The sequence below is a fragment of the Peromyscus leucopus genome, chromosome 9, assembly GCF_004664715.2.
Source record: "Peromyscus leucopus breed LL Stock chromosome 9, UCI_PerLeu_2.1, whole genome shotgun sequence".
Lineage (NCBI taxonomy): Eukaryota > Metazoa > Chordata > Mammalia > Rodentia > Cricetidae > Peromyscus > Peromyscus leucopus.
The window spans coordinates 47,419,101-47,440,824 of NC_051070.1; the positions used below are offsets into that span (position 1 = coordinate 47,419,101).

Genomic DNA, 21,724 nt, shown 5'->3' on the forward strand with positions numbered 1-21,724 from the left:
CATAGTACTTTCCCTTCCGTGAGACAGCCAGCTGCTGGTCTCAAGAACTAAGGTTGTTGAGCTTTGAGTTTTTCAAAGTTAGGTGCCTAAGAATACTACATGCCTTGTCCTTTTGAATTGCGTACCAAGGATTGACCTGCTCTGAAGAATTACTACCTCCTAAGAGATGATGACACACTAATCAGAAATGGAAGCATTGACTGAGGGAGAGGGAAGTAATCTTTCACAAAGATTTAAAATACAAAGCCATGATAGTCAAGGCTGTCACAGTCACTTCAGAAGTTGGAATAAAAGCCTTACAAAGACAGCCTTGACAAAGCAATCAGAGTATTTCTGCAAACAACAGTCTGAAATTTACAGACATCTGAATTATAATATTTTAATTGGTAGTGGGCGGCATTTATAATTTTAGTCAGTGATTAAGGTTTCAGTAATAACGATTGAGCATGTCTATACCACATCCACAGTCAATTTTCAACATGCAGTTATGTTTTAATCTTGAATAATTTGTTCTCTTGAGAAAATAAAATTAATTTCATTTGATAAGTTTGGGGAATATAAGACATAACTGGAGACTTAGCTTAAAGTGCTTTCTGAGTTAACATTTCTCTCTAACAGCTGGTTCCACAGTGATGTGGTCAGTGGAGGCGGGGAAATATCAGGAAGTAGAGTTCACACAACATAACAATTACTTCTGTGCCAGTAACATCTTAGTAATTTATACATTGCCCTGGCTGCTGAGGAGCTGGCTGGCTGGCTGCTTGCTCTACATATCGTTCCCTTGCAGTTCCAGTGGGCATCAGTGAGAGGCGAAATATCCAACGGGCAAAGACAACACTGGCTCAAAGTAATCTTCTGGGTACAGTGGTTCATCGTGTTCAGAGTTTATTTGTGTGGCCTCGTTTGTAGTGTTCCATTGAGTACAATCCGGGGGCACGGTTTTCCCACTGTGTAGCGTAAAAAAACAACAACAGTTACTTCAAGGCCTTCGCTTTGTCCTAAGTACAACATTAGGTTTTAGATGGCTTAGCACTTCAGAGCACTGGCTGCTCTTCCAGAGGACTGGATTTGATTCCCAGCACCCCTGTGGTGGGCTCATAAGCCCCTAGAACTCCAGTCCCAGGGCATCCATTGCCCTCTTCTGGCCTTTATGGGTACCAGGCACACACTTGATGCATAGAGAACACCTGTGTACATAAAGGGAAAAACAACAGCATTAGGTACTAATAGCTTGGTGCATCTAAGTCTCTTTTAATAGAATGTGAACACTGGACCGACTTGGCAGATAATACCACAGATGAGAATTTAGATTATGAACCTGTCGTGGACCTTGCCAAGGCAAATTTAACCAATTCATTTTAAAGCGGTTTTTTTCTATAAGTTATCTATAGTCTGGATTCTAAGAACACTAAGTACATGTTCCAGTACCTAAAAGCTCTCTAATGAGAACTGATAGCTCCATTTTCATCGTTGCTGTTTTAGACACCTGGGTTTTCAGGTTACACTTGGTTGGTGGTTGAGGTTTTTTATTTTGCTTTAGGCATGTAGTCCATGGCTAGCCTTAATCCTCTGTCGCTGAGGATGACCTTGATCTCCTGCTGGGGTTGAGTGAACTACCCTGCCCTGTATGCGTTTTCTCTTTAGTTAAAGAAGGAATACCCCAGAACCTGTGCAGCAGTCAGTGTATTTGGGGTGAGAACATACCAACCAGGAATTTCGTTAATCTAGGTAGTATTTGGTTGTTTTCTTACTAATTAACATTTAGTAATTATAATTTGAGCTTGTTTGTAATTTATTCTGAAAATTTTACCTTTGAGTCAAGCCTTACTGGCTCTAGATTTGGGAGTTGGAAAAAAAACAAACCACATAAATGTCTCACCATTGCAGAGTAGAATGTGTGCCTTCTCTAAGTGAGCCATCCTGCTTTACTGGTAAGATTATGACATCATTTTCCTACTGACCATCCAGCTTCTCCAGTCGTTTCAAACAAAGAAGACCTTGCTAATATGCCATCCATCACTCCTCCCATTCCTGAGCTCAAGCCCTCCTATATTCTTCCAGCATAAATTAAAACTGGGAGGGTAGCATGTTGTGATACTTGGTTTTGTGGGTTTGGTTCTGGTCACTCATGCTTTCTTGATCCCCAGTACGATCATTCATTCTCTTAATTCCATCTTTGGAACCCAGGGAAACCTTCTAAATCTTTTATAGCTGCACATAGGTATGCTATTATGTTATTTTCAAGATACCTCTCCTCCATTTTTGGATGCTTTTTTTTTCCTTTCTTTTGTTACTTAGGCAAGCATTCTACCACTGATCTCTATCCCTGGCTTTTTGTTTTGTTTTCTAATTTGAGATAGTCTTGCCAAGTTGCCTGGGGTGGCCTTGAATTCCCTCTGTAGCCCATGCAGCCTTGAACTTTTGGTATTGTCTCAGCCTCCAAAGTAGCTGGAATCACAGGCCTGCACTAATAGGCCTGCCTCACTGAGAGAATCTTGAAACTGACTTGGGCTTTATTCTATAGCATGCATTGGAGATTTTTCCTCTGTTATGATCTTGTCCTAGGAAGTTCAGTGATGTCCTACCACTGCATTTAAAATAGAGAGCATAAGCTTAAGTGACCAGAGTTGTTATCTCTGAGTGCTTGGGCTGTTCTGAAGCTGGTCCCCACACTACGGTAATCTCAGTATGCAGGGTCTCCTCTCTCCTGGCCTCTTCCAGCCCGCCAGAGCTTTAGTTATCCAGGGAGCTTCCAGACTGGCCTTTCTGCAGCACATTACTCTGCCTTTTTGTGAAGAAGAAGCTAAGCTTAACCAACAGGCCTAAATAAATAAATAAAGCTGTATATTCTCTGTGTGTGTACACACATGCAAGCACATAAAAGTTTTTTTGTTTTGGTTTTTTGAGCCGAGGTTTCTCAGTGGCTCAGAACTCTCCCAGAACCTCAGGTATCTGGAAGATGCCTGTCCCTGCCTCCCCAGCACTGGGGTTACAAGTACTTACCAGTATGCCTTGCTCTTTACCTGGATTCTTAGGATGGAACTCAGCTTGTGCATTTACTAACTGAATTATCTTCCCAACAGATTATTTTTAATGCAAAGATCATTTTCTGCAAATGATTAGTACCAGGATGATAACAATGGAAGAGAACTACTTTTTAACTTTATTGACATTCATAACAATTGTACAAAATACTGGATTTCATTATATTTCATACTTGTCTATAATACATTTTGATCATTTCCAAGCCCCTGCTGTCATATCCTGCTCCCTCTCTCACTGCTCCCCTTTCTCTACCTTCAAGCTCTCCTGCTTTCATGTATTATCTCTGTATTTTTCATCATCGTCATCATTAGTAGTAAATGTTGTCAGGGTCACTGTTGCCGCTATGAAACACCAGGACCAAAGTAGTTGTGGAGGAAAGGGTTTGTTTGACTTCCACTTCCACATCGCAGTCCATCACTGAAGGAAGTCAGGACGGGAACTCAAGCAGGGCAGGAACCTGGAGGCAGGAGCTGATGCAGAGGCCATGGAGGGGGCTGCTTACTGGCTTGCTCCTCATTATTTGCTCAGTCTGCTTCCTTGTAGAACACAGGAACACGACAATGGGTAGGACCTCTCCCATCAATAACTAATTGCCTTATAGCCAGATCTTACGGATACATTTTCTCAATTAAAGTTCCCTTTCAGATAACTCTTATGTCAAGTTGACATAAAACTACCAGTGTGTGTGTGTGTGTGTGTGTGTGTGTGTGTGTGTGTGTGTGTGCGCGCGCGAGCATACATGCATATTATACATACATACATACATACATACATACATACATACATACATACTTACAAATAATCTGCTGGTTCATTTAGCATTGCTCATATATACTTTTTTTTCATATGTGTACAATGACCACTTGGTGCTGGGTAACCAATTAGGGGGGCTCATCCCTGGAGAAGACTTGATTCTCCTCTCAGCAGTCATCAATTACTTGTGGCTCTTCACTTAGGGGTGGGGCTTTCTGAGATTTCCCCATTCAAGTTGCATGTCAACTGGTGTCATTATTCAGATCCTATTTAGGTGACCATAGTATTGCGATTCCATGGGTGCAGCTTCTCTGTCTGGTACAGAAAATACTGTCTCACAACAGATAGTCTGGTCCTCTGGCTTTTAATACTCTTGCTACTCCCTCTTCCAGCATGTTCCCTGAGTTATGTTGTAGATATATCTGTTGGCAGTGGACACCCCAAGGTCAGTTGTTCTCTGCTTTTGACCATTTGTAGTTTTTTGTAATGGTCTCCATCTGCCGCCGAGACGCTTGTTTGGTGAGGGGTGAGAGTTGCGTCCAGTGCTGGTGTGTGTGAAGATGTACAACACTGTGGGTACATAAACATGGTCCTAGTGTCTTGGTTTTATTTGAATAAGAGGTATATTATATTCAGGTACATTTAGAGGACAGCTGATAGAAGATAAAGGAAGCCGGGCGGTGGTGGCGCGCGCCTTTAATCCCAGCACTCGGGAGGCAGAGGCAGGCGGATCTCTGTGAGTTCGAGGCCAGCCTGGGCTACCAAGTGAGTCCCAGGAAAGGCGCAAAACTACACAGAGAAACCCTGTCTCGAAAAATCAAAAAATAAAAAAAATAAAAAAGAAGATAAAGGAAGATTCAGAAAAATAGTCTGCTGGTGTCAGTGCTGAGGGTATTTACCTTTCTTGTTGTCGCGCCTCACTGTGTAGAAGTAAAGCACAGCTGGGGTCAGAGGGGAGAATCCTTTCTTCCTAGTGCTTCCCTTCTCCGGTGCTAGAGTACCTGCCCTGTAATGAGCCTGTGCCCGCCCACGGACTCCGAGAGTCATGAAATCATCTTACTGTATTTTGATTAATCAAAAACAAAGGAACTGCAAGTTAGTTTCTGGCTACTCCAGGCTAACCAGGAAGAAAACCTCCTTGCGGGAAATGAATGCATTACATAAAGCGTCAAGGGAGACTGAAAATGGTTTAGAGCATTGTTGTAGCTGTCCTAGAGCCTGAAAGGTACTGAGAGTCCTGGGGCAACAAGACCCTGACTTTGAGTCCCTGCCGGAGGCCTGATACCTTGAAACTTTCAATGTAGTTCTCAGATGACTAGAACAGAAATGCCTGTTTCCAAATGGTTCTGTTACATTGATACCTTTCTTCTGTGTTTGCCTATAGATTGAATACGAAAGGAAGAAGAAGGAAGATGGAAAGCGAGCTCGGGCAGACAAACAACATGTCCTAGACATGCTGTTTTCAGCCTTTGAGAAACATCAGTACTATAATCTTAAGGACTTAGTGGACATCACAAAGCAGCCTGTGGTATGTATGTGTTTCTACTGATCCTTAAGTATACCCTACTTCATTAACATAGTATTAATGAGAAGAAGCATGAGTACGTTCACATCCACTCTTGTAATGACAGTTTATGTTGACACTCAGAAAACAAGTCTTCATTAATGCAGCTATGTCTTCCCAACATCCACCTCATTACTTGAGATTTAAGATACATTTAAGAGCCACTGAAATGGCTCACTCTATAAAGGCATTCATGCACATGCCTGATGATCCCTGAACCCACTTCAGAAGGAGAGAACCCTCCTCCTGAAAGTTGTCTTCTGACTGTTACACACACACACACACACACACACACACACACCAAGGCCCTCATGTGTGCAAGCATGTGTGCACACACAATAATAAAATGTTAGGGCCAGAGATATGGCTCGGTGGTTAAGAGATTGGCTGTTCTTCTAAAGACTCGGGTTTGACTCATTGCACACACATGGTGGCTTGTAACCATCTGTAACTCCAGGTCCGGAGATCTGACACCTCTCCAGCCTCTGCAGGCAACCAAGCATGCATGTGGTGCACAGACATCCATGCAGGCACAACACCCTACACATACAATTAATAGTAGTAATAAGGTCATAGACACATTTAATGGAAGTAATTTTGTATGAGAAAAGGAATCTGTGTTTTTAATATTAGTCTGAGATCTGCCAAATGTTTCACGTTCTTTTTAATTTCTGTTAAAGTGTCCCTGCCACACTGTTAGCAGCTCAGCTAATGCTTTCTTTCCCTCCGGCTTTCCCACAGCCTGGGAAACAGCACCCAAACTAGATTAAAATATTTTTAAAGGAATAATTTATTAGCAAGCTGTGTTTCTTCTGGTTTTAATGACGTTTATCTTTTTTACTTTTATATGTAAATATGTCTACATGAAAAGGCTGTTCCAGAAACTGACAGCAGATAAGCTATTCTTGAAGAATAAAACATGCGCACAGTTAGACATGAGGAAATGAGCCAAGTGCGGGGACATTCTAGTGATGCTAGGGAAAGGAAGTTCCTGTCCTTACCGTAGGGGGTTAGGTTTATTCATTTTGCCTGTAAGGAAGGGAACTATTAGAATTTCTGTCTAGGGTAGATGTAGTGATACATCTTTGTAATCTTAGTACTCAGAGGCTGGAAGATCCCAAGCTCAAGGATAATACATAATACATGTGTACCCTGTTTTCACAAACTCTTTCATCAGTTCAGTTTGGGGGGGGTTATTTGTTTGTTTGTTTGTTTTTGTGGGTTTTTTGTTTTGTTTTCATTTTGTTCTTTGTGTATGAGTGTTTTGCCTCCATGTATGTCTGCCTGGGGAGACCAGAAAAGGACGTTGGATGCTGGGGATTGAACCCAGGTCCTCTGAAAGAGCAGCCAGTGCTCTTAACCCTGAGCCAGCTCTTCTGCCCTGGTCAGATAGTTGTTCTCTCTCTCCCATGCTTGCGTGTTCCCCCCTCCCCTCCCCTCTCTCTCTTTCTTTCTCTCTCCCTCGTCCCCCCTCACACACACATACACACACACCCCTCCTGCCTTCCCCCTCTCCTCTCCATCTCTCATGTCTCATCCCCCACCTCCACCCCACTTTTACTTGCTGCCTGGCTACCTCACTTACATAGCCTAGACTGACTTCAGACTCAAAATTCTCCTGCCTCAGCTACTATAGTTCTGGGATTAAAAGCACATGCCCCCATATTTACCTCTAGTTTTTTCTTTTCTCTTATTTTTTCTTCCTAAAACCCTTCATTTCTACAAGCAGACTTACTCATCACAGAAACTTCCCTAGGGTAAGGTAGTCTTTATGTCATTCACTAGTATATAGCTTATATAGGCTACCAGGACAGTAGAACCTTCTCAAAGACAGCCAGTTTGAAAAGACCAAGCTTTGGTACCTGATACAAAGTCAGCATATGGTACCTATTTAACGGAATGTTTATATGTGATTCAGCTTTTAGCTTTTCTTCTCTCTCTAAAATATGAAACATTGAGAGATGTTCAGTGGTACTGAACAGAGCATTGGCTGCTCTTCCAGAGGACCAAGATTTTATTCCCAGCACCATGTGACAGTGCATAACTGTCCAGAGTATAGGGGTCCAGTGTCCTCATCTGGATGCCGTGGGAACCGGTATATATGCAGTGCACACACAGACAGGCAAAACACTCACACATGAAATAAAAAAAAATAACTTAAACATATTTAATAATAAAAATAAAATATGAAATAGAGGAAACCTGTTATTTCTCCTCAGCTCTTGGTGATCTTTAACATTTGCTCTGTTTTGTCTGGTCTTCCTCCATGTTTTATCTATAAACTAGAAGCACACATAACATTTCCTTTAAAAACACAAGCCATTGAAAAGTTTAGTTGTGCCCTGTGAAACATGAAGCTGCCAATAGCACTCTGAGACCTGACCCCCTGCTTCCAGCGTCTCCTCTTGACCCATGTACGTCTGTAGTAATGCCGTAGAGGCCGCTCTGATTACAACTGAGCCCTGTCATTTCCTTGCACTCGGTCCTCCCAGGTGTGGGTGTGGGCGTACATGTAGAAGTCAGAGGATAGCTTGAGAATTAGTTCTGTCTACCACGTAGGTTCCACAGATGAAACTCAGGTCATCAGGCTTGGCTACCTGAACCATCTCACCAGCCCCCGAGTGCACCACCTTTTAATTCAAAATGGATAGTTGAATAATAGAATAGGTTTGAGTCACAAGACAAGTGCAGCTTGGTGCCCATCCTCACACAGTCCTGCCCGACAGTTGCTTCTCTACATGGTAGGTGTTCCATAAGCAAAGCAGTTATGGTGCTGTATCAGCAGTCAGGTGGGATTAGCCTGGGACTCACAAGCTATTTCCAGATAGGCCTAAGTAAAGATCTAAATAAATAGTAAAGATCTGGAGAAATGACTCAGCAGTTAAGAGCACTGATTGTTCTTCCAGAGGACCCAGCCGTCTGTAACTTCAGGCCCTGGGGATCCAGTGCCCTCTCATCTAGCTTCCAAGAGCACCAGGCATGCATGTGATGTACATACGTACATGCAGGCAAATACACACATAAAATAAAAACAAGTAAACTTGGGGCTGGAGAGATGGCCCCATGAGAAACAGCAGGAGACCCTCCTAGGTTTGATTCCCAGGACCCATGTGGTGGCTCATAGTGTCTGTAACTCCAGTTCTAGGGAATCCGACAGGCATATAACAGGCCAAATACCCACACACATAAAATAAAATAATCTTTTAAAAGGGATTAGAATAAAAGGAGTTTAAGCAAAATTTGGAGTCAAAGATTGTGTGGTATTTTTCCAAGGATAAAGTAGCTAGAGAATTTGAAATAGAGTGCATCTTTCCCACCAAACCTAGAGACTTTCAAGCCTATCCTATTGGGGCCTGTGATTGGTGATGATTTCCAGTTACAAGGGAAGAAAGCAACTAAGACTAGTGTCAACAAAACTAGGATGTATCGCCTCATGTGGCTGTAAAGTTCCAGGCCGTGGCTTTAGAGGTAGCTCGAACTTGCTTCTCGTGTTATCTACTTAGACTGTTCCTTTCCCTCTTTCCATCTTCCTTGTTTGTTGTCTTTATTTGTAAGCAGATGCTTGCCCATTAGGGTAGCCAAAATAGCTCCTCCCAGCTAGCAGCCGCTCAGAAGACCTATCCTGGTTATTCCTGTAAAAGACCCAGGGTGGGTTCCGATGAGTTCATAGGAGTTGAGTGTCTCTTTCTGTTTTTGTTTTTTTGTTTTGTTTTGTTTTGTTTTTCAAGACAGGGTTTCTCTGTATAGCTTTGGTGCCTGTCCTGGAGCTTGTTCTGTAGACCAGGCTGGCCTCGAACTCACAAAGATCCACCTGGCTCTGCCTCCCGAGTGCTGGGATTAAAGGCGTGCGCCACCACTGCCTGGCTGAGTGTCTGTTTCTGGACTAGGAGGTCAGGTCAGGAAATGCTCTAGCATATTAATTCCAGATATAATGTAGTCAAAGCACAGCTTAGGAGGGGGAGCTGCCCATGCAGTTTATACACATGCATGTGGACATGAGGTCGCCATTGGGTGTCAGTCCTCATGTGCCTCCTGTTGTTGTCCTTTGTCTCACTGGCCTGAGCCTTCTCATTAGCCTTGGGTGGTGGGCCAGCGAGCCCAGGGATCTGCCTGTCTCCACCTCCTTAGTGCTGGGATTACAAGCACACCTTCCATGCCCAGCTTTTTCACAAGGGTTCTAGGGCTCACACTTAGGACATGCTTGCTTGGCAGGAACTTTACTGACCACGCCACCTCTGCGGTTCCAGAATAAAACTTGATTACCATACCTTACCAAGCATTTAGTAAGTAATGCTGACACCCAGGTTGCTCAAGCCAGACAGAAAGTCCTATTCTTCATGCTGTGGGCTACAAATCCTGGCCTGTGGGCTTCCTACTTGGGTCCTTAAAGTAAAAGGTAGCATAAAGACTGATTTTCTTTTCTTAAGATTTATTTTTATTTAATGTGCATAGGTGTTATTGAACCTAAATCTTAACAGCTCAGTCATCTCTCCAGCCCCAAGACTGATTTTTCTACCTAACAGGTGCAGGGCAGGGCTGGGGCTTGGACACAGTTGTCCTGACTTCAGCTGAGGAATGTCATTATTGTGTCCTCTGAGATTTATTCCAGCACATACATAGATCTGTGGACAAGCAAGGAAAATTTTCCTGACAGCCTTTTTAATGAGGAGGGAAATGTGTTTTCCTCACAATACGGTTCCTTTCTGCTTTTCATGTAGTATCATTGATCATGGTCAGGAGTGCGGGAGATAGGACACAAGCTTGCTATTTGCTTATCAGCTCCTATCCCAATTTATACTCCTCAGATCATTGCTGTTTGTTACAGTGCTGTATTCTGGAGCTTCCCTTTTTCTATTTGATTCCTCTGTCTCTGGTTTTAACAGTCTTCAGTTCATATGCCTTCAGTTCTTGAATTTGGTATCGATGATGCTAAATTTTCTAAAAGAGTATATATTAATTAATGACAGTCCTTTTTGGAGAATAATTAATTCATGTATTAGAAGTAATTCTCAATAAAAGACTGTCATTAATTAAAAGTTTTAAAATAGGAAATGTTACACTAAAATAAATAACCTAAATAAAAGTAGGTAAAATTTAAATACATTTACAAAATTTTAATATTTCTATAGAATAAAGGTTTGGGTTGTATTTATTTATTTTTTTATTTTATCATCATCATTATTATTGGTGGTGGTGGTAGAAATATAGACAATTTATTAAGAAGAGAAACACACAGTTAAAAATGGAAGCAGCTAGAGTGCCATGGCAGGCCGGAGACTTAGAAAGCCAGCATCTAAATACTGCTGTGTAGAGACAAGATCCCATAGCCCAGGTTGGTCAAGAACTGGCTGAGACGGGACTGATCCCAAACTCCTGATTCTGGGGACTGGGCCCCCCAGCCTTGTCCCGGCCCTGTTTGGGTTGTTTGTTTGGAGGTGGCTTTGACCTGGAGCTGGAGCTCTTGCCCCCCCCCCCCCCCGTGACCTTGCTGCCCTTTTGTCTGCCCTCTAGTAACATGTTCGAATATCTCAAGCTTATATAGAAGGTGCTGCTGCACAGGTAATAGTTTTGGGGACAGGTGTCCAGGAAACAAAATTGTGTGTTATTTATGTACAAAACGTAAATGGAATATTCCTATAGGTACTAACCCAGAAATTTGGTCTTTAATTTTTTTTTTTAATGCCATGAGTTGGGTGGGTATATGTCATGTGTATGTGGCTGGAAAAAAATTTTTTCAGTATATAGTCCAGGCCAGCCTTGAACTCAGAGAGTAGTGTAGCTGGTGTCACGTAGGGCTTCCTCCTGCCTCAAGCCTCCTAAGTGCTGAGTTGACAGGTACCTGCCAGCATACGGTTCCCTTTTCATCATTCTTCCCACTTAAAGCCTCTGTTTGCAGAGTAAACTGTATTGAACTGTATAGATCAGAGCAGCTAGTATACTGACAGTCACAAGGTGATCCCCACAGTCAGCTTTAGAACATGCACCCCAAAGAAAGGCATCTGCATTAGCAGTCACCCACCCTCAATTCTAGACATCTACAGCTCTGCTTTCTGTCTTGACACATTATCCTGGGTAATATTTCAAACTCAGTTATTTTTTTCAAAATAAGTGGTGTAGCCGGATGGTGGTGGCACTCAGGAGGCAGAGGCAGGTGGATCACTGTGAGTTCTAGGACAGCCTGTTCTAAAGAGCAAGTTCTAGGACAGCCAATGCTATAAGAGAAGCCCTGTCTCAGGAGAGGGGGAAGTGGTGCTTTCTCTTTTATTAAGACTTGGATATCTGTTTTCTAGTAATTAGTGATTTCAAGTATCTATAATAATGTTGTTTTATTCCCAGTTTTAAACCATTATAGCCCAGCCTTTAGTAACCCAAGTTCAGCACTTCCATCTACAAGTAAACTATTCCAGCACTGAAGCCTGTCTTTAGCCAGAGTTAAAAGAGCCAGGTGTGGTAGTGCATACTTCTAATGCCAGCATTCAGGAGGCAAAGGCAGGCAGTGAGTTTGAGGCCAGCCTGGACCAGCCAGAACTACACACTGAGAGATTGTTTTGAAAATTAAAAAGAACACTTCAGACCTATGAGGCATTAATTAGCTAGTTTTTCAAGGTTTGAATAAAATGTAAAGTTGAATCAAGCAGGGTTTTATCCTTTGACCATTTTATTACCAATCTGTAGGCTGCTTAGATTTTTCAAAGGGAGAAATACAACCAGTGGAAACCCAGAGACGGCACAGGATGGGGGTGGGGTGGCCAGTGAGGGGAAAAGGAGAAACCCGCAGACCCGCCCCGCCCTCCCTCTCCTGCTCACAGTTTAGTCTGTCTGAGGTAGTGGGAGCATCTGGTGCCTTTCTTCACTCTCCTCCTAATGTGTAGTCGTTTCTGAATGAGCAGTCCTGTGCCTGAAGTCACTAACAGCCTCATCAGCAGTCCTTTGTTCTGTTGACATCTCTGACAGGAGTCACTTACTCACTCGGAAATTCTGTGTCTGACACCCTTCCTCCTGTGGTACCCTGTTACAAGACACACAATCCCCATGTGCCACCTGGGCCACACAGATCTGCATATCGGGCACTTGATCTACACTTGTGGGGCCAGTTTTGTGACTAGAAGCCAAACAGGGTCTGTGATTAACTTACTGAAAACATTAGTAGCTGTAATCTGCTCCATGACAGAGCTGTTCATAATCAAGTTCAGTTGATTTATTATTATGTAAATAATGCTTATCACTGAAATGCTTAACAAAATGAAATGCAGATCAGTCCTCTGAGGTTGCAGAGCTGGAGGAGGAAAGAACTGGGTGGGTGACATGGCAGGAAGCAGAGAGGAAACCATTGGTTGCTTGCACCTCCTCCTAGGCTGGAGGAAGGCGGGTATGGAAGTCCATTGGCCGATTCTGACTTGTCACTCACCGGTTTTATCCTGAGCACAAGCACGAAGCCCATCCTGATCCTCTGGCCCTGTGCTCAGGTATGCTTTGCTGCTTCCTTCCCGGAACCTGTGGCACTCTGTCCCCCTTTGCTCTGCTCCACTCACTGTTGCTTCCCTCCCACACATCCCTTTGATGAGCGCCGAGGCTGAGCCAGTGTCTGAATGACGTGCTGCATTGTGGCCCACACTAATGAGAAACATCCTAGTCCCACGTGACTCGAAGCTCTGCCGGTTGCTGGCGTCCTTTCTGAAAGGCAGGCATTGAGGTGGGAAAGTAAGTTTTTAAGTATGTGCTTCTCTCTGCACAGAATTACAGTTGAAATGAGCAGTACCCATCCTCAGAGAACTTAAGAGCTTCACAGGCAGGGGCAGCGGCCCGGCCCTCCCTTCCCAGTGCTCCTACAGCACGCTGTGTATGTGACTCTCCTGTGCTTGCCTAGGTATGCCATGTCTCCACCTGATCCGATCTGCAAGGAAGCCCAAGGTTCTGTCCCACTTGAGTGGCATGTAGTCAGTGCCGGAGTAAATACTGGTGTGGCTAACTAAGGGAGTGAGATTAACAATGGTCAGTCCACGTACAATTTTTAACATTTCATCTCTCTCTCTCCAGCATTATTGTGTGGTCTGGTCTGCTTTCCCGCATACAACTACAGCACAGCTTTTCAAAATGAACATTCAACTTCAGGTAGTGCAGTTCACTCAGTCTTGCTCCTCAAACTGTCACTGCCTGTTCCAGAAGTAAGACTCCAAAGAGTGTAAAGTAACAAGAATTGGAGTTCATGGAGCTCATTTCTACAGCCCTTCTTAGCCGCTCCCCATCACTCTGCTGCTACCTAGTCAGTACTCAAGCACCCCTACTCACTCAGATAGTGCCCGGCTGGCATCACTGATGTCCAGGGAGGGAGGCCTGGCAGGAGCGCAGGACTCAAGAGGAGAAAGACATGTAGAGAAAGGCGGCCCTGAAGGCAGTCTAAGCACAGAGAGCCGAACCGGGCTATTAGAGAAACTCGGAGGAGGGAGGGGCTGTCGTGGAAGGTGGGCAGTGTGGAATGCAGTTGTATGGATGAAATGACTGCTGAAGAAAACTGCTCTGCACAAGTGACTTACATACGCCAGACAAGTCGAGGATAAAGGGTGAGCTGTGAGGGCAGGGGAAGCATTGCAGGGAGGAGGGGGCACCTAGCATGGAGGACTCAGAAGCACAGGGAATGGAGGGAGACAGAAGACAAGCCAGCCAGAGGAGATGCCCCTGAAGGAACCTGAGATGAGACTTGCAAGCCAGGAGACATCTTTGAAACACCTCACCGTTGTCTATTATGCTGGCTAGTTTTAAATCAACCTGACACAAGCTAGAGTAATCTGAAAAGGAGGGAATCTCAATTGAGAAAGTTTCGGTAAGATCTGTGGCATTTTCTTAATTAGTGATTGATGTGTATAGGCAGAGTTATTTGTCAGGACTGTCAGCACCCCAATAGACACACAGAGACTTAATAAATTATAATGCTCGGCCAGCTCTTAGAACTTAAATTAACCCATATTTCTCATCTAAGTTCGACCACATGGTTCATGACTTGTTACCTCCTTTCTCTCCTGCTTCCTCTGTTGGCTCACAACTCTGACTCCGCCCTTCTTCATCCCCGCATTTTCTCTGCCTAGCCACCAGCCAGTCAGCTTTGTATTAATAATGAGAGCAATACATAGTTACATTGTACAAAGGTTGTTCCACAGCAGTTAGGGGAGGGCCCAGATCACTGTGGGTGGTGCCATCCCTGGGCTGGTAGTTCTGGGTTCTAAAAGGAAGACATCTTCCTCCCCTTAGGGATTTTTCTGAACATGTTCTACCCTGTAGCTACTACTACTTTCTCGCAAACGCTATGCCTATCCCCCTTGCCAAGGCCTTTCATTTTGGTTGGAGTTTAATGTCTTATGATTTGAAACATCCTAAAGGCAAAGGAAACTTGAAACCACCACCCTGCAGAGTTAGAGCCTGGTTAAGTGTTTTTCTGATGCTGTTTTGTTATTTGACCAGGTCAGTAGGCAGTGATTATCTCATCCCCCTCTTACTGTTGCAGTAAGTTCGTGTACTGCATGGGAAACAGCCAGCTTGTAGAGTGAAGACTTTGTCTTTGTGGTTGTGAGCCTAGCCCCTCCCGGCTGAGCCATCTCTCCAGCCCTGTGCAGACACTCTCACTGTTTCATGGTGAACACTGTTGGCCTTCCATCTTCTTGGCCTGGATTATAGGTAGGCCCACAACTTGACATCAGGAGAGCTCTTTTCTCTGGGCTGCTGAAATGCTCCTGGCGGTGGCTGTTTGTGTGTAGCCCCGCTGTGGTGCATCTCCAGCCACGTGATTGATTGTTCGTGCACCAGCATCTTAGCAGCCGCACAAGAGACCATTCTCTGGAATTCTACAAAGATGTCATTCTTGGCACCTAAACTGAGATCATTTGTGCCTGACCCATCGTTTTCCATTTATGAATCCAGTTTAATTAGAAAGTAGTTTGTGAACAGTGTCCCATTTTTCAAGTGTAATTTGAAATAGCAGATGGCAGACGTGCACATTACCTGCATGCCCAAGCCTCTGCTTATTCATTCACACTCATTCCTCCAGCAAAGCTGACTATAGAAGGTGTGGGGGGCAGGCAAGCTGCCTGGGAACCCGGGACTCTGTTCATTGCTGCCACCTGCTGGGGCCTGTTTGCTGGCTGGGAAGGCTGGCCAGGAGACCAGGCCCTTCATGAGCTCTAGTTTCCAGCGGTTACATTCCCAAATGGCGGCCTACCCTAGCTGAATGGATTGTGCTGTGTTATTCCAAATCAGCCTGGGTAGGAATTCAACTATATGGTAACCTGCGGTGTCCTGCCCTGGTTCAGAGAACAAAGGATATCAAGGGCTCACTGATCCTGGAGTGTCAGAGCTTCAACAGCCTTAAAGCAGATGCGGTGGAACTTCAGAGTAGTTGAACAAATCAGCTAGGGACTTGGCCAGAGGCAGACTTCCTCTTGCCTGGCATGGTGAAGCATGCCCCTAATCCCAGTACTCTCAGGGAAACAGAAGAAGGAAGAATCCAGGCTTGAGGGTCAGCCTAGACAGCTTCACGAGATCTTGTCTCAAAAAAACAAGGACGAGTCTGCATATGGTGGCACTCCGGAGGCTGAGAAAGGCAGATCTCTACTAGTTTAGGGCCAGCCTGGTCTACATAGAGTTGCAGGCCCTGTTTATATGGGAAGGGGGCATAGTGGCATACACCTTTAATCCCAGTACTCTCAAAGCAGAAGCAGGTGGATTTCTGTGAGTTTGAAGCTAGCTGGCCATATGCATGCACTGGAGCTTGCTAAAAATCCACACACAATATGGTTTGGGTAGTAATGCGCACAGTGCAAATATTATCTGAGCAGTGGCTCCTCCACCATTAGTGCCTCTCCTCTGAGTGAATTAGCTCTCCTCCTGCAATGAGAGCAACCATCTTAATATTGGGACTGATTCTTGGAAGCACATAGTCAAATTAGGTTGATTGGGTTTTCTGTGGCAGAACACATCACTTGTGAATAATTAACTTCTTTCTCTTAGAAGCTACTATAATTTGTATCGGTCAGTTTATATTGGGTGCTTCAGTAGGCTTTGGCAAGTAGGCAGGGTTTTGTGGTACATTAACTGATGTGCTCATTAGTTCTTAGTCCTCTCCCGTCTTTGGCAGGCTCGGACAACACAAAGATGATACCTTTCCTTATTCTACAGGAAGGGGGTATTCTGAAACTCCAAGTTCAAAGAGCCGTGTTAGTCGGATGGGGTGTGGCTCTCAGTTTTAATCCCAGCACTCAGGAAGTGGAGGCTCATGGAACACTGGGAGTTGAGGCTTACATCCGGGGTCTAGACCAGCCGAGACTGAGTGATGAGATCCTGTCTGGGAAAGAGGAAACCTCATCTTAGAAGTGGGAATTGTAGATACTTGTCCTGTGCTTGCTTCTTGACGTTTACTTCCCATCCCTGCGGTGTGTGTCCTTTGTGTGTGTGTGTGCTCGGAAACTGCTGACTGCAGCCTGTGGACCGAGTCCATTAAGCCACTGAAGTCAAGAGCAGATGCCCTCCGTGTAGTTCAGTGAACATTCAGCAGCCATCCCTGAAGCGTGTTTTCCTACGCTTGGTGCACATAGTGGAGTGTTTGATGGGGTGTGCTGGACAACCTCTTCCTTGAAAACCCCACTTGGGGTTAAGAAGCACTGGCTTTGTTATTTGTGAATAGTTAGTGTATTTCAAGTGTTATTGTCTGCCTTAATAATCTCCTCTGTGGTGTTTTTGTTTGTTTGTTTGTTTGTTTGTTTGTTTTTTAGGGATACCTGAAAGAAATCTTGAAAGAAATTGGCATTCAGAATGTAAAGGGGATTCACAAAAATACCTGGGAGCTGAAGCCAGAGTACAGGCATTACCAAGCAGAAGAGAAGAGTGACTGAGAAGGTGTGCTGGACAGTGAGAGGCCACCGGCAGCCAGCGGCTCACACCACACTGACCGCCTGCGGGACAGCACCGGCTACAGTTCTGCAGTTCCTCTCAGGAAACTGTTAAAGCTGGCATTCCTTCCATAATGTTTCTCAAGTGCTTTCTAAAGAGAAAGGGGTTATTTAGAGACTAAACTTGTGTTAAATAAACCATAGCATTCAGCTGGGCATGCTAGCACATGCCACATGGCCAACACTCAGGAGGCTGAGGCAGGAAGGTGCCAGTTTGAGACCAGCTGAACACACAGCAAGACCCTCCCTCACAAAAGAAAAAGTGTTTTCTTGGTATGGATAGGAGGTTGGGAATTAAAACTGCTTTTGTTTTTAAGGGTTAACTTTTCAAGTATAAGTAGGATATTTCCTAAATGAAAATTGTCTGTATTGCTGAGAAACTAATGAGGAAGGGCCATCAACTACAGAAACTGTTAAGACAACACAGTCCAAGTTCCTTTTTCTGAAACTAAAGAGGGAACTGGTCTCCACAGAGGTCATGTTCACCTTCAAGCATACATCAATAAAGGGACCTGTTCACTTTGTACTAAATGGCAGCTTTCATCACTGGTCTATTTTCCCTTATGATATGATAAGAGAAACAGTCCAAACTGTGGGTGTTAGTGTTCCTTTTGTTTACTTTTAAAATAAGAAAATTAGGGCTAGAGAGTGGGCGCAGGTTATGAGCATACATTGCTCTTGCAGAAGATATGAGGTTAGTTCCCAGCATTTACTTAGAATGGCTCACAGCTGCCTATAACTCCATCTCCAAAGGACCCATACCCTCTTCAGGTCTGCTCAGGCAGCCACACATACATTCACACAGACACATACATAAGAATGTTTTTTTAAATCTCTTAATAATAATTGAAAATTAAGAACCTTTGCATTTCAAGGTAAATCTCCTCTAACCAGATATAAGCTCTTTGGAGCCTGGCTCTGGCCTGAGAATTTCACTTCCCATTCTGCAGGCAAGAGCTGACGTTTGACTATCAGATCCCATTGCCAGCTGAGTCAGGGAGGTAGGATGGTGCAGCTGAGGTAGAAAAGGCTGGCACTGTTTCCTAGAGCCTCCAAATACCCTTTTCTTGTCATCTGTAATTGATTGTGGATGGAAGCAGTCCATGCACACCATGAGTTTCTTCTAGACAAAATGCCACGTGTTAAAGCAGTCCTAAATCATACCTGCAAAGCAAAAGATCCTTCAACAAAGTAATCATATGGAAAATTTGCTTAGAGCTCGTTTGCATTTTATTCTTTGCTCTGGATGCCTGCAGCCAAGCTGTACAAATGCCGGAAATGTAAGAAAATTTTGTATAATTAAATCAAGGAAATAATTTTTCATTAAGAGAAGGACCTTAGCCAGTGGTGGAGGTGCACATCTTTAATCCCAGCGTTCAGGAGACAGAGGCAGGTAGATCTCTGACTGACTTCCAGGACAGCCAATGCTACACAGAGAAACCCTGTCTCAAAGAAAAAAGAAAGGGGAAGGGGAGGAGGAGCTTACACCATGATTTGCTTTAGTGGCATATCACCAGAAGGCTGAGGGTAAGTGCCACTGTTGTAAGAACAGTGCTGTTTGTCCCCCCTGTAAGACACAAACCTACTAAGGAAGGAAGTCTCAGTCCTCACCCACCCTCCTGATGCCAAGTATGCTCTGCCCCTTGGCGCCACTTTTTACAAACCTTGGTTTACTCTCTGACAATTTCATGCACGTATCCATTGATCACATCCACTCCAACTTCCACTCCCTCCACTTGTGCATAGCTAGACGCCTAACGTCCAGAAGCCTGTGCTGGTGTCATGGTAACTGCAGAACTTAGTGTGGGGGTAAACTTTACAGTATGTGCCATCCCACAGGACTTGCCATCAACACAAGGGTGCCTTCTCTGCTCAGTTTGTTTTTGTAGGTGTCGGTAATACCACCATCTCCTTAATAGAACACCAAGTTGGAAATTAATAGTGGACGGGTCTCTTAAGTCTTCCTCTGGTTACCATTTCAGTTTTTCTGTAGCTGCTTTGCCTTTCATCCAGTGAGATAATGCAGAGGCCTGACTGGACTTCCCAGAGATAGCACAGCCCTGATGAGGGAACAGAGTCAGGCTCACAGCAGACAGGGAACGGATGAGCAGAGCCTTTCCTGCAGTGCTGTTGAGTATGATCCTAAGGAGCCTTTGGTAACTCCATGGAGAGAAGAAAGGTGAGTTCCAGTAGGACACACAGGATGCAACAGGTCCTTTAAGACAGTCTGCTGCCCACCTCGACATCTTCTAGATCACCAGTGATCTAGACCACCAGCCACTCCCAGGACTCAACTGTGACATTAGTAAGCACTCACTCAGCTGGATGTTCAAAGGCGTCTGTCAGATGTGGACCTCCAAAGAGGCAGTGCTGTGCCTTGAACTTCAAAAGTGAATACTGCTCTTTCCACAGTGACGCTAAAGGGGAGACTTCAGTCATGTGTCATCAATATGTTCAGCATACAAAAAAGTTGGCATCACAACTATAAAAAGACCTCTCAGAACCAGTAACAAAACAAACTACATAGTTTTAAATGGGCAATAAATGTAAACATAGTGTTTCTTATAAGTTGGATCAGTAGCACATGAAAAGCTGCCCAACAATCAGTGGTAACTAGAGAAACGAAATTAAGACCATAAAAATATGCCACTTGCCTGCTGGGTAGGTAAAAACCTGTCGATAGAAACTTGGCAGTATCAGGTGCTAGTGCCCAAGGAGAGCAGCCAGAACTTACAGACACTGCCCATGGTCCTGCAGAATGATGCAGCTCTTGAAAAAAATTTTAGAAGCTTCTTAGAGTTAAGCATGCAACTCCGCAGTCCTGCTACCAGGAGGTGAAGATGCACGTGTTTAGGAACCTGTAGCTTCAGCTGGGTGGTGGTGTTGCACACCTTTAATCCCAGCACTCAGGAAGCAGAGCCAGGAGGATCTCTGTGAGTTCCAGGCCAGCCTGGTCTACAGAGCGAGATCTAGGACAGACACCAAAGCTACACAGAGAAACCCTGTCTGGAAAAACCAAAAAACAAACTTGTTTCAATCACCAAATCCTGGAAAGCACTCAGATGTGCACCAGATAGTAGATCAGACTGTGGTATAGTCTTGTATTGGGTCTCTTCCCATACTGAAGATGAGGGACTCCTGATACACGCAGTTGGATAGATCTCTGGTACATTTGATATGGCCACCTACTGTGTGCTTCCATCTAGCATCTGCAAGAGCAGAACAGGAGGAAAAAAGGAGGCCAGTATTTGTATGGGGTATACTTGGGAGATACTACAAAGACAAGGGAACTTTGGACAATGAAAAAGTTGGTTGCTTCTGTGATTATATGATATGAATGAAAATTTGATGTGCATGTTTAAAAGGTGCCTTACTGCAGATAAGTCTTGTGAGGCGTGGTGGCATATGCCTGTAATCCCAGCAGAGGGTAAACTGAGGCAAGAGGACTGCACTTCCAGCCCAGGCCACATAGCAGGACCCTGCCAACAGATAGTTTTAAAGAGAGAGAGGGACATGTTCTTAGACTACTTTAATTTGTGTGGTGGGGGGTAGGGGGTGGGAGACTAGGGAGTTAGCCTTGGGCCTGTGCATACTAGTTGTGTGCTCCACAAAGCACTTAGTATCCCAGACAGGCCTGGAGCTTTGGATCCTCTTACCTTAGCCTCCTGAGTAGCCGGGGTTGTAGGCCTGTACCACAAGGCCCTGGTCAAACTGACTTTTTCAAAATTAAATAGAGTGGAAACTAGAACAAATGTCCACTAACAGGGCAGGTTAAGTAACTGGTCTATGTAATGGAATGTCTACAACAGTTTAAAAGAATGCGGTATGCTGTTGTGAACTCACAGTTTCCTGCGCTTCGGTAGAAACGTGTTTCAGAGCAGTGTTAAGGGCTGGAGAGATGGCTCGGTCGTTAAGAGCACGTATTGCTCTTGCAGAGGACTGAGTTCTGGATCCCAGCTCCTACAGTGACTCACAGCTAACTAACTACAACCCCAATTCTAGAGGCTCTGACCACCAGACACGTGGTACACATGCCTGTGTGGCAAAAAGGCAAAGCGGTCATACACATGAAATAAGTGAATCGGAAAAGTTAGCAAATGTTAATTGTGGGTGATTGAAATTCTGCATAATGTAAGCAGGATAAACTTTTAAAAACACTTTTTGTAAGATGCTGGTTACAGTAATAAAAATAAAACTAGCTACTTTTTGAAAGCATACATGTTTGTAAACACATAAGAAAATGCCAGGGGAGCATACCTAACTTAGAGTACTACCTGTGGGGGGTAGGAACATAGGGCAAAACAAGGTGTTCCTCTCTCTGAGTCTGTACGTTGAAACTGTATTCATTATGTGGTATGTGCATGTGTCTCCAAGCTCAAAGGGAAAGTCTGCCTCTAACAGAGTTAATTAGCTAAAGAGTATTCCA

The 21,724-nt window shown here is 44.3% G+C and overlaps 1 protein-coding gene across 1 annotated transcript in view; it reads left to right on the forward strand.

Annotated features, from left to right (window-relative positions):
• Gtf2f2 (general transcription factor IIF subunit 2) overlaps nt 1-17,829 on the forward strand; it is a 134,793-nt gene extending 116,964 nt beyond the window's left edge. The window contains exons 7-8 of the mRNA XM_028878311.2: nt 5,183-5,326; nt 17,122-17,829. Coding sequence (XP_028734144.1) covers nt 5,183-5,326; nt 17,122-17,241 — 264 coding nt within the window. The 3' untranslated portion in view covers nt 17,242-17,829. The remainder of the gene's footprint in view (nt 1-5,182; nt 5,327-17,121) is intronic.
• The last annotated feature ends 3,895 nt before the right edge of the window (nt 17,830-21,724 follow it).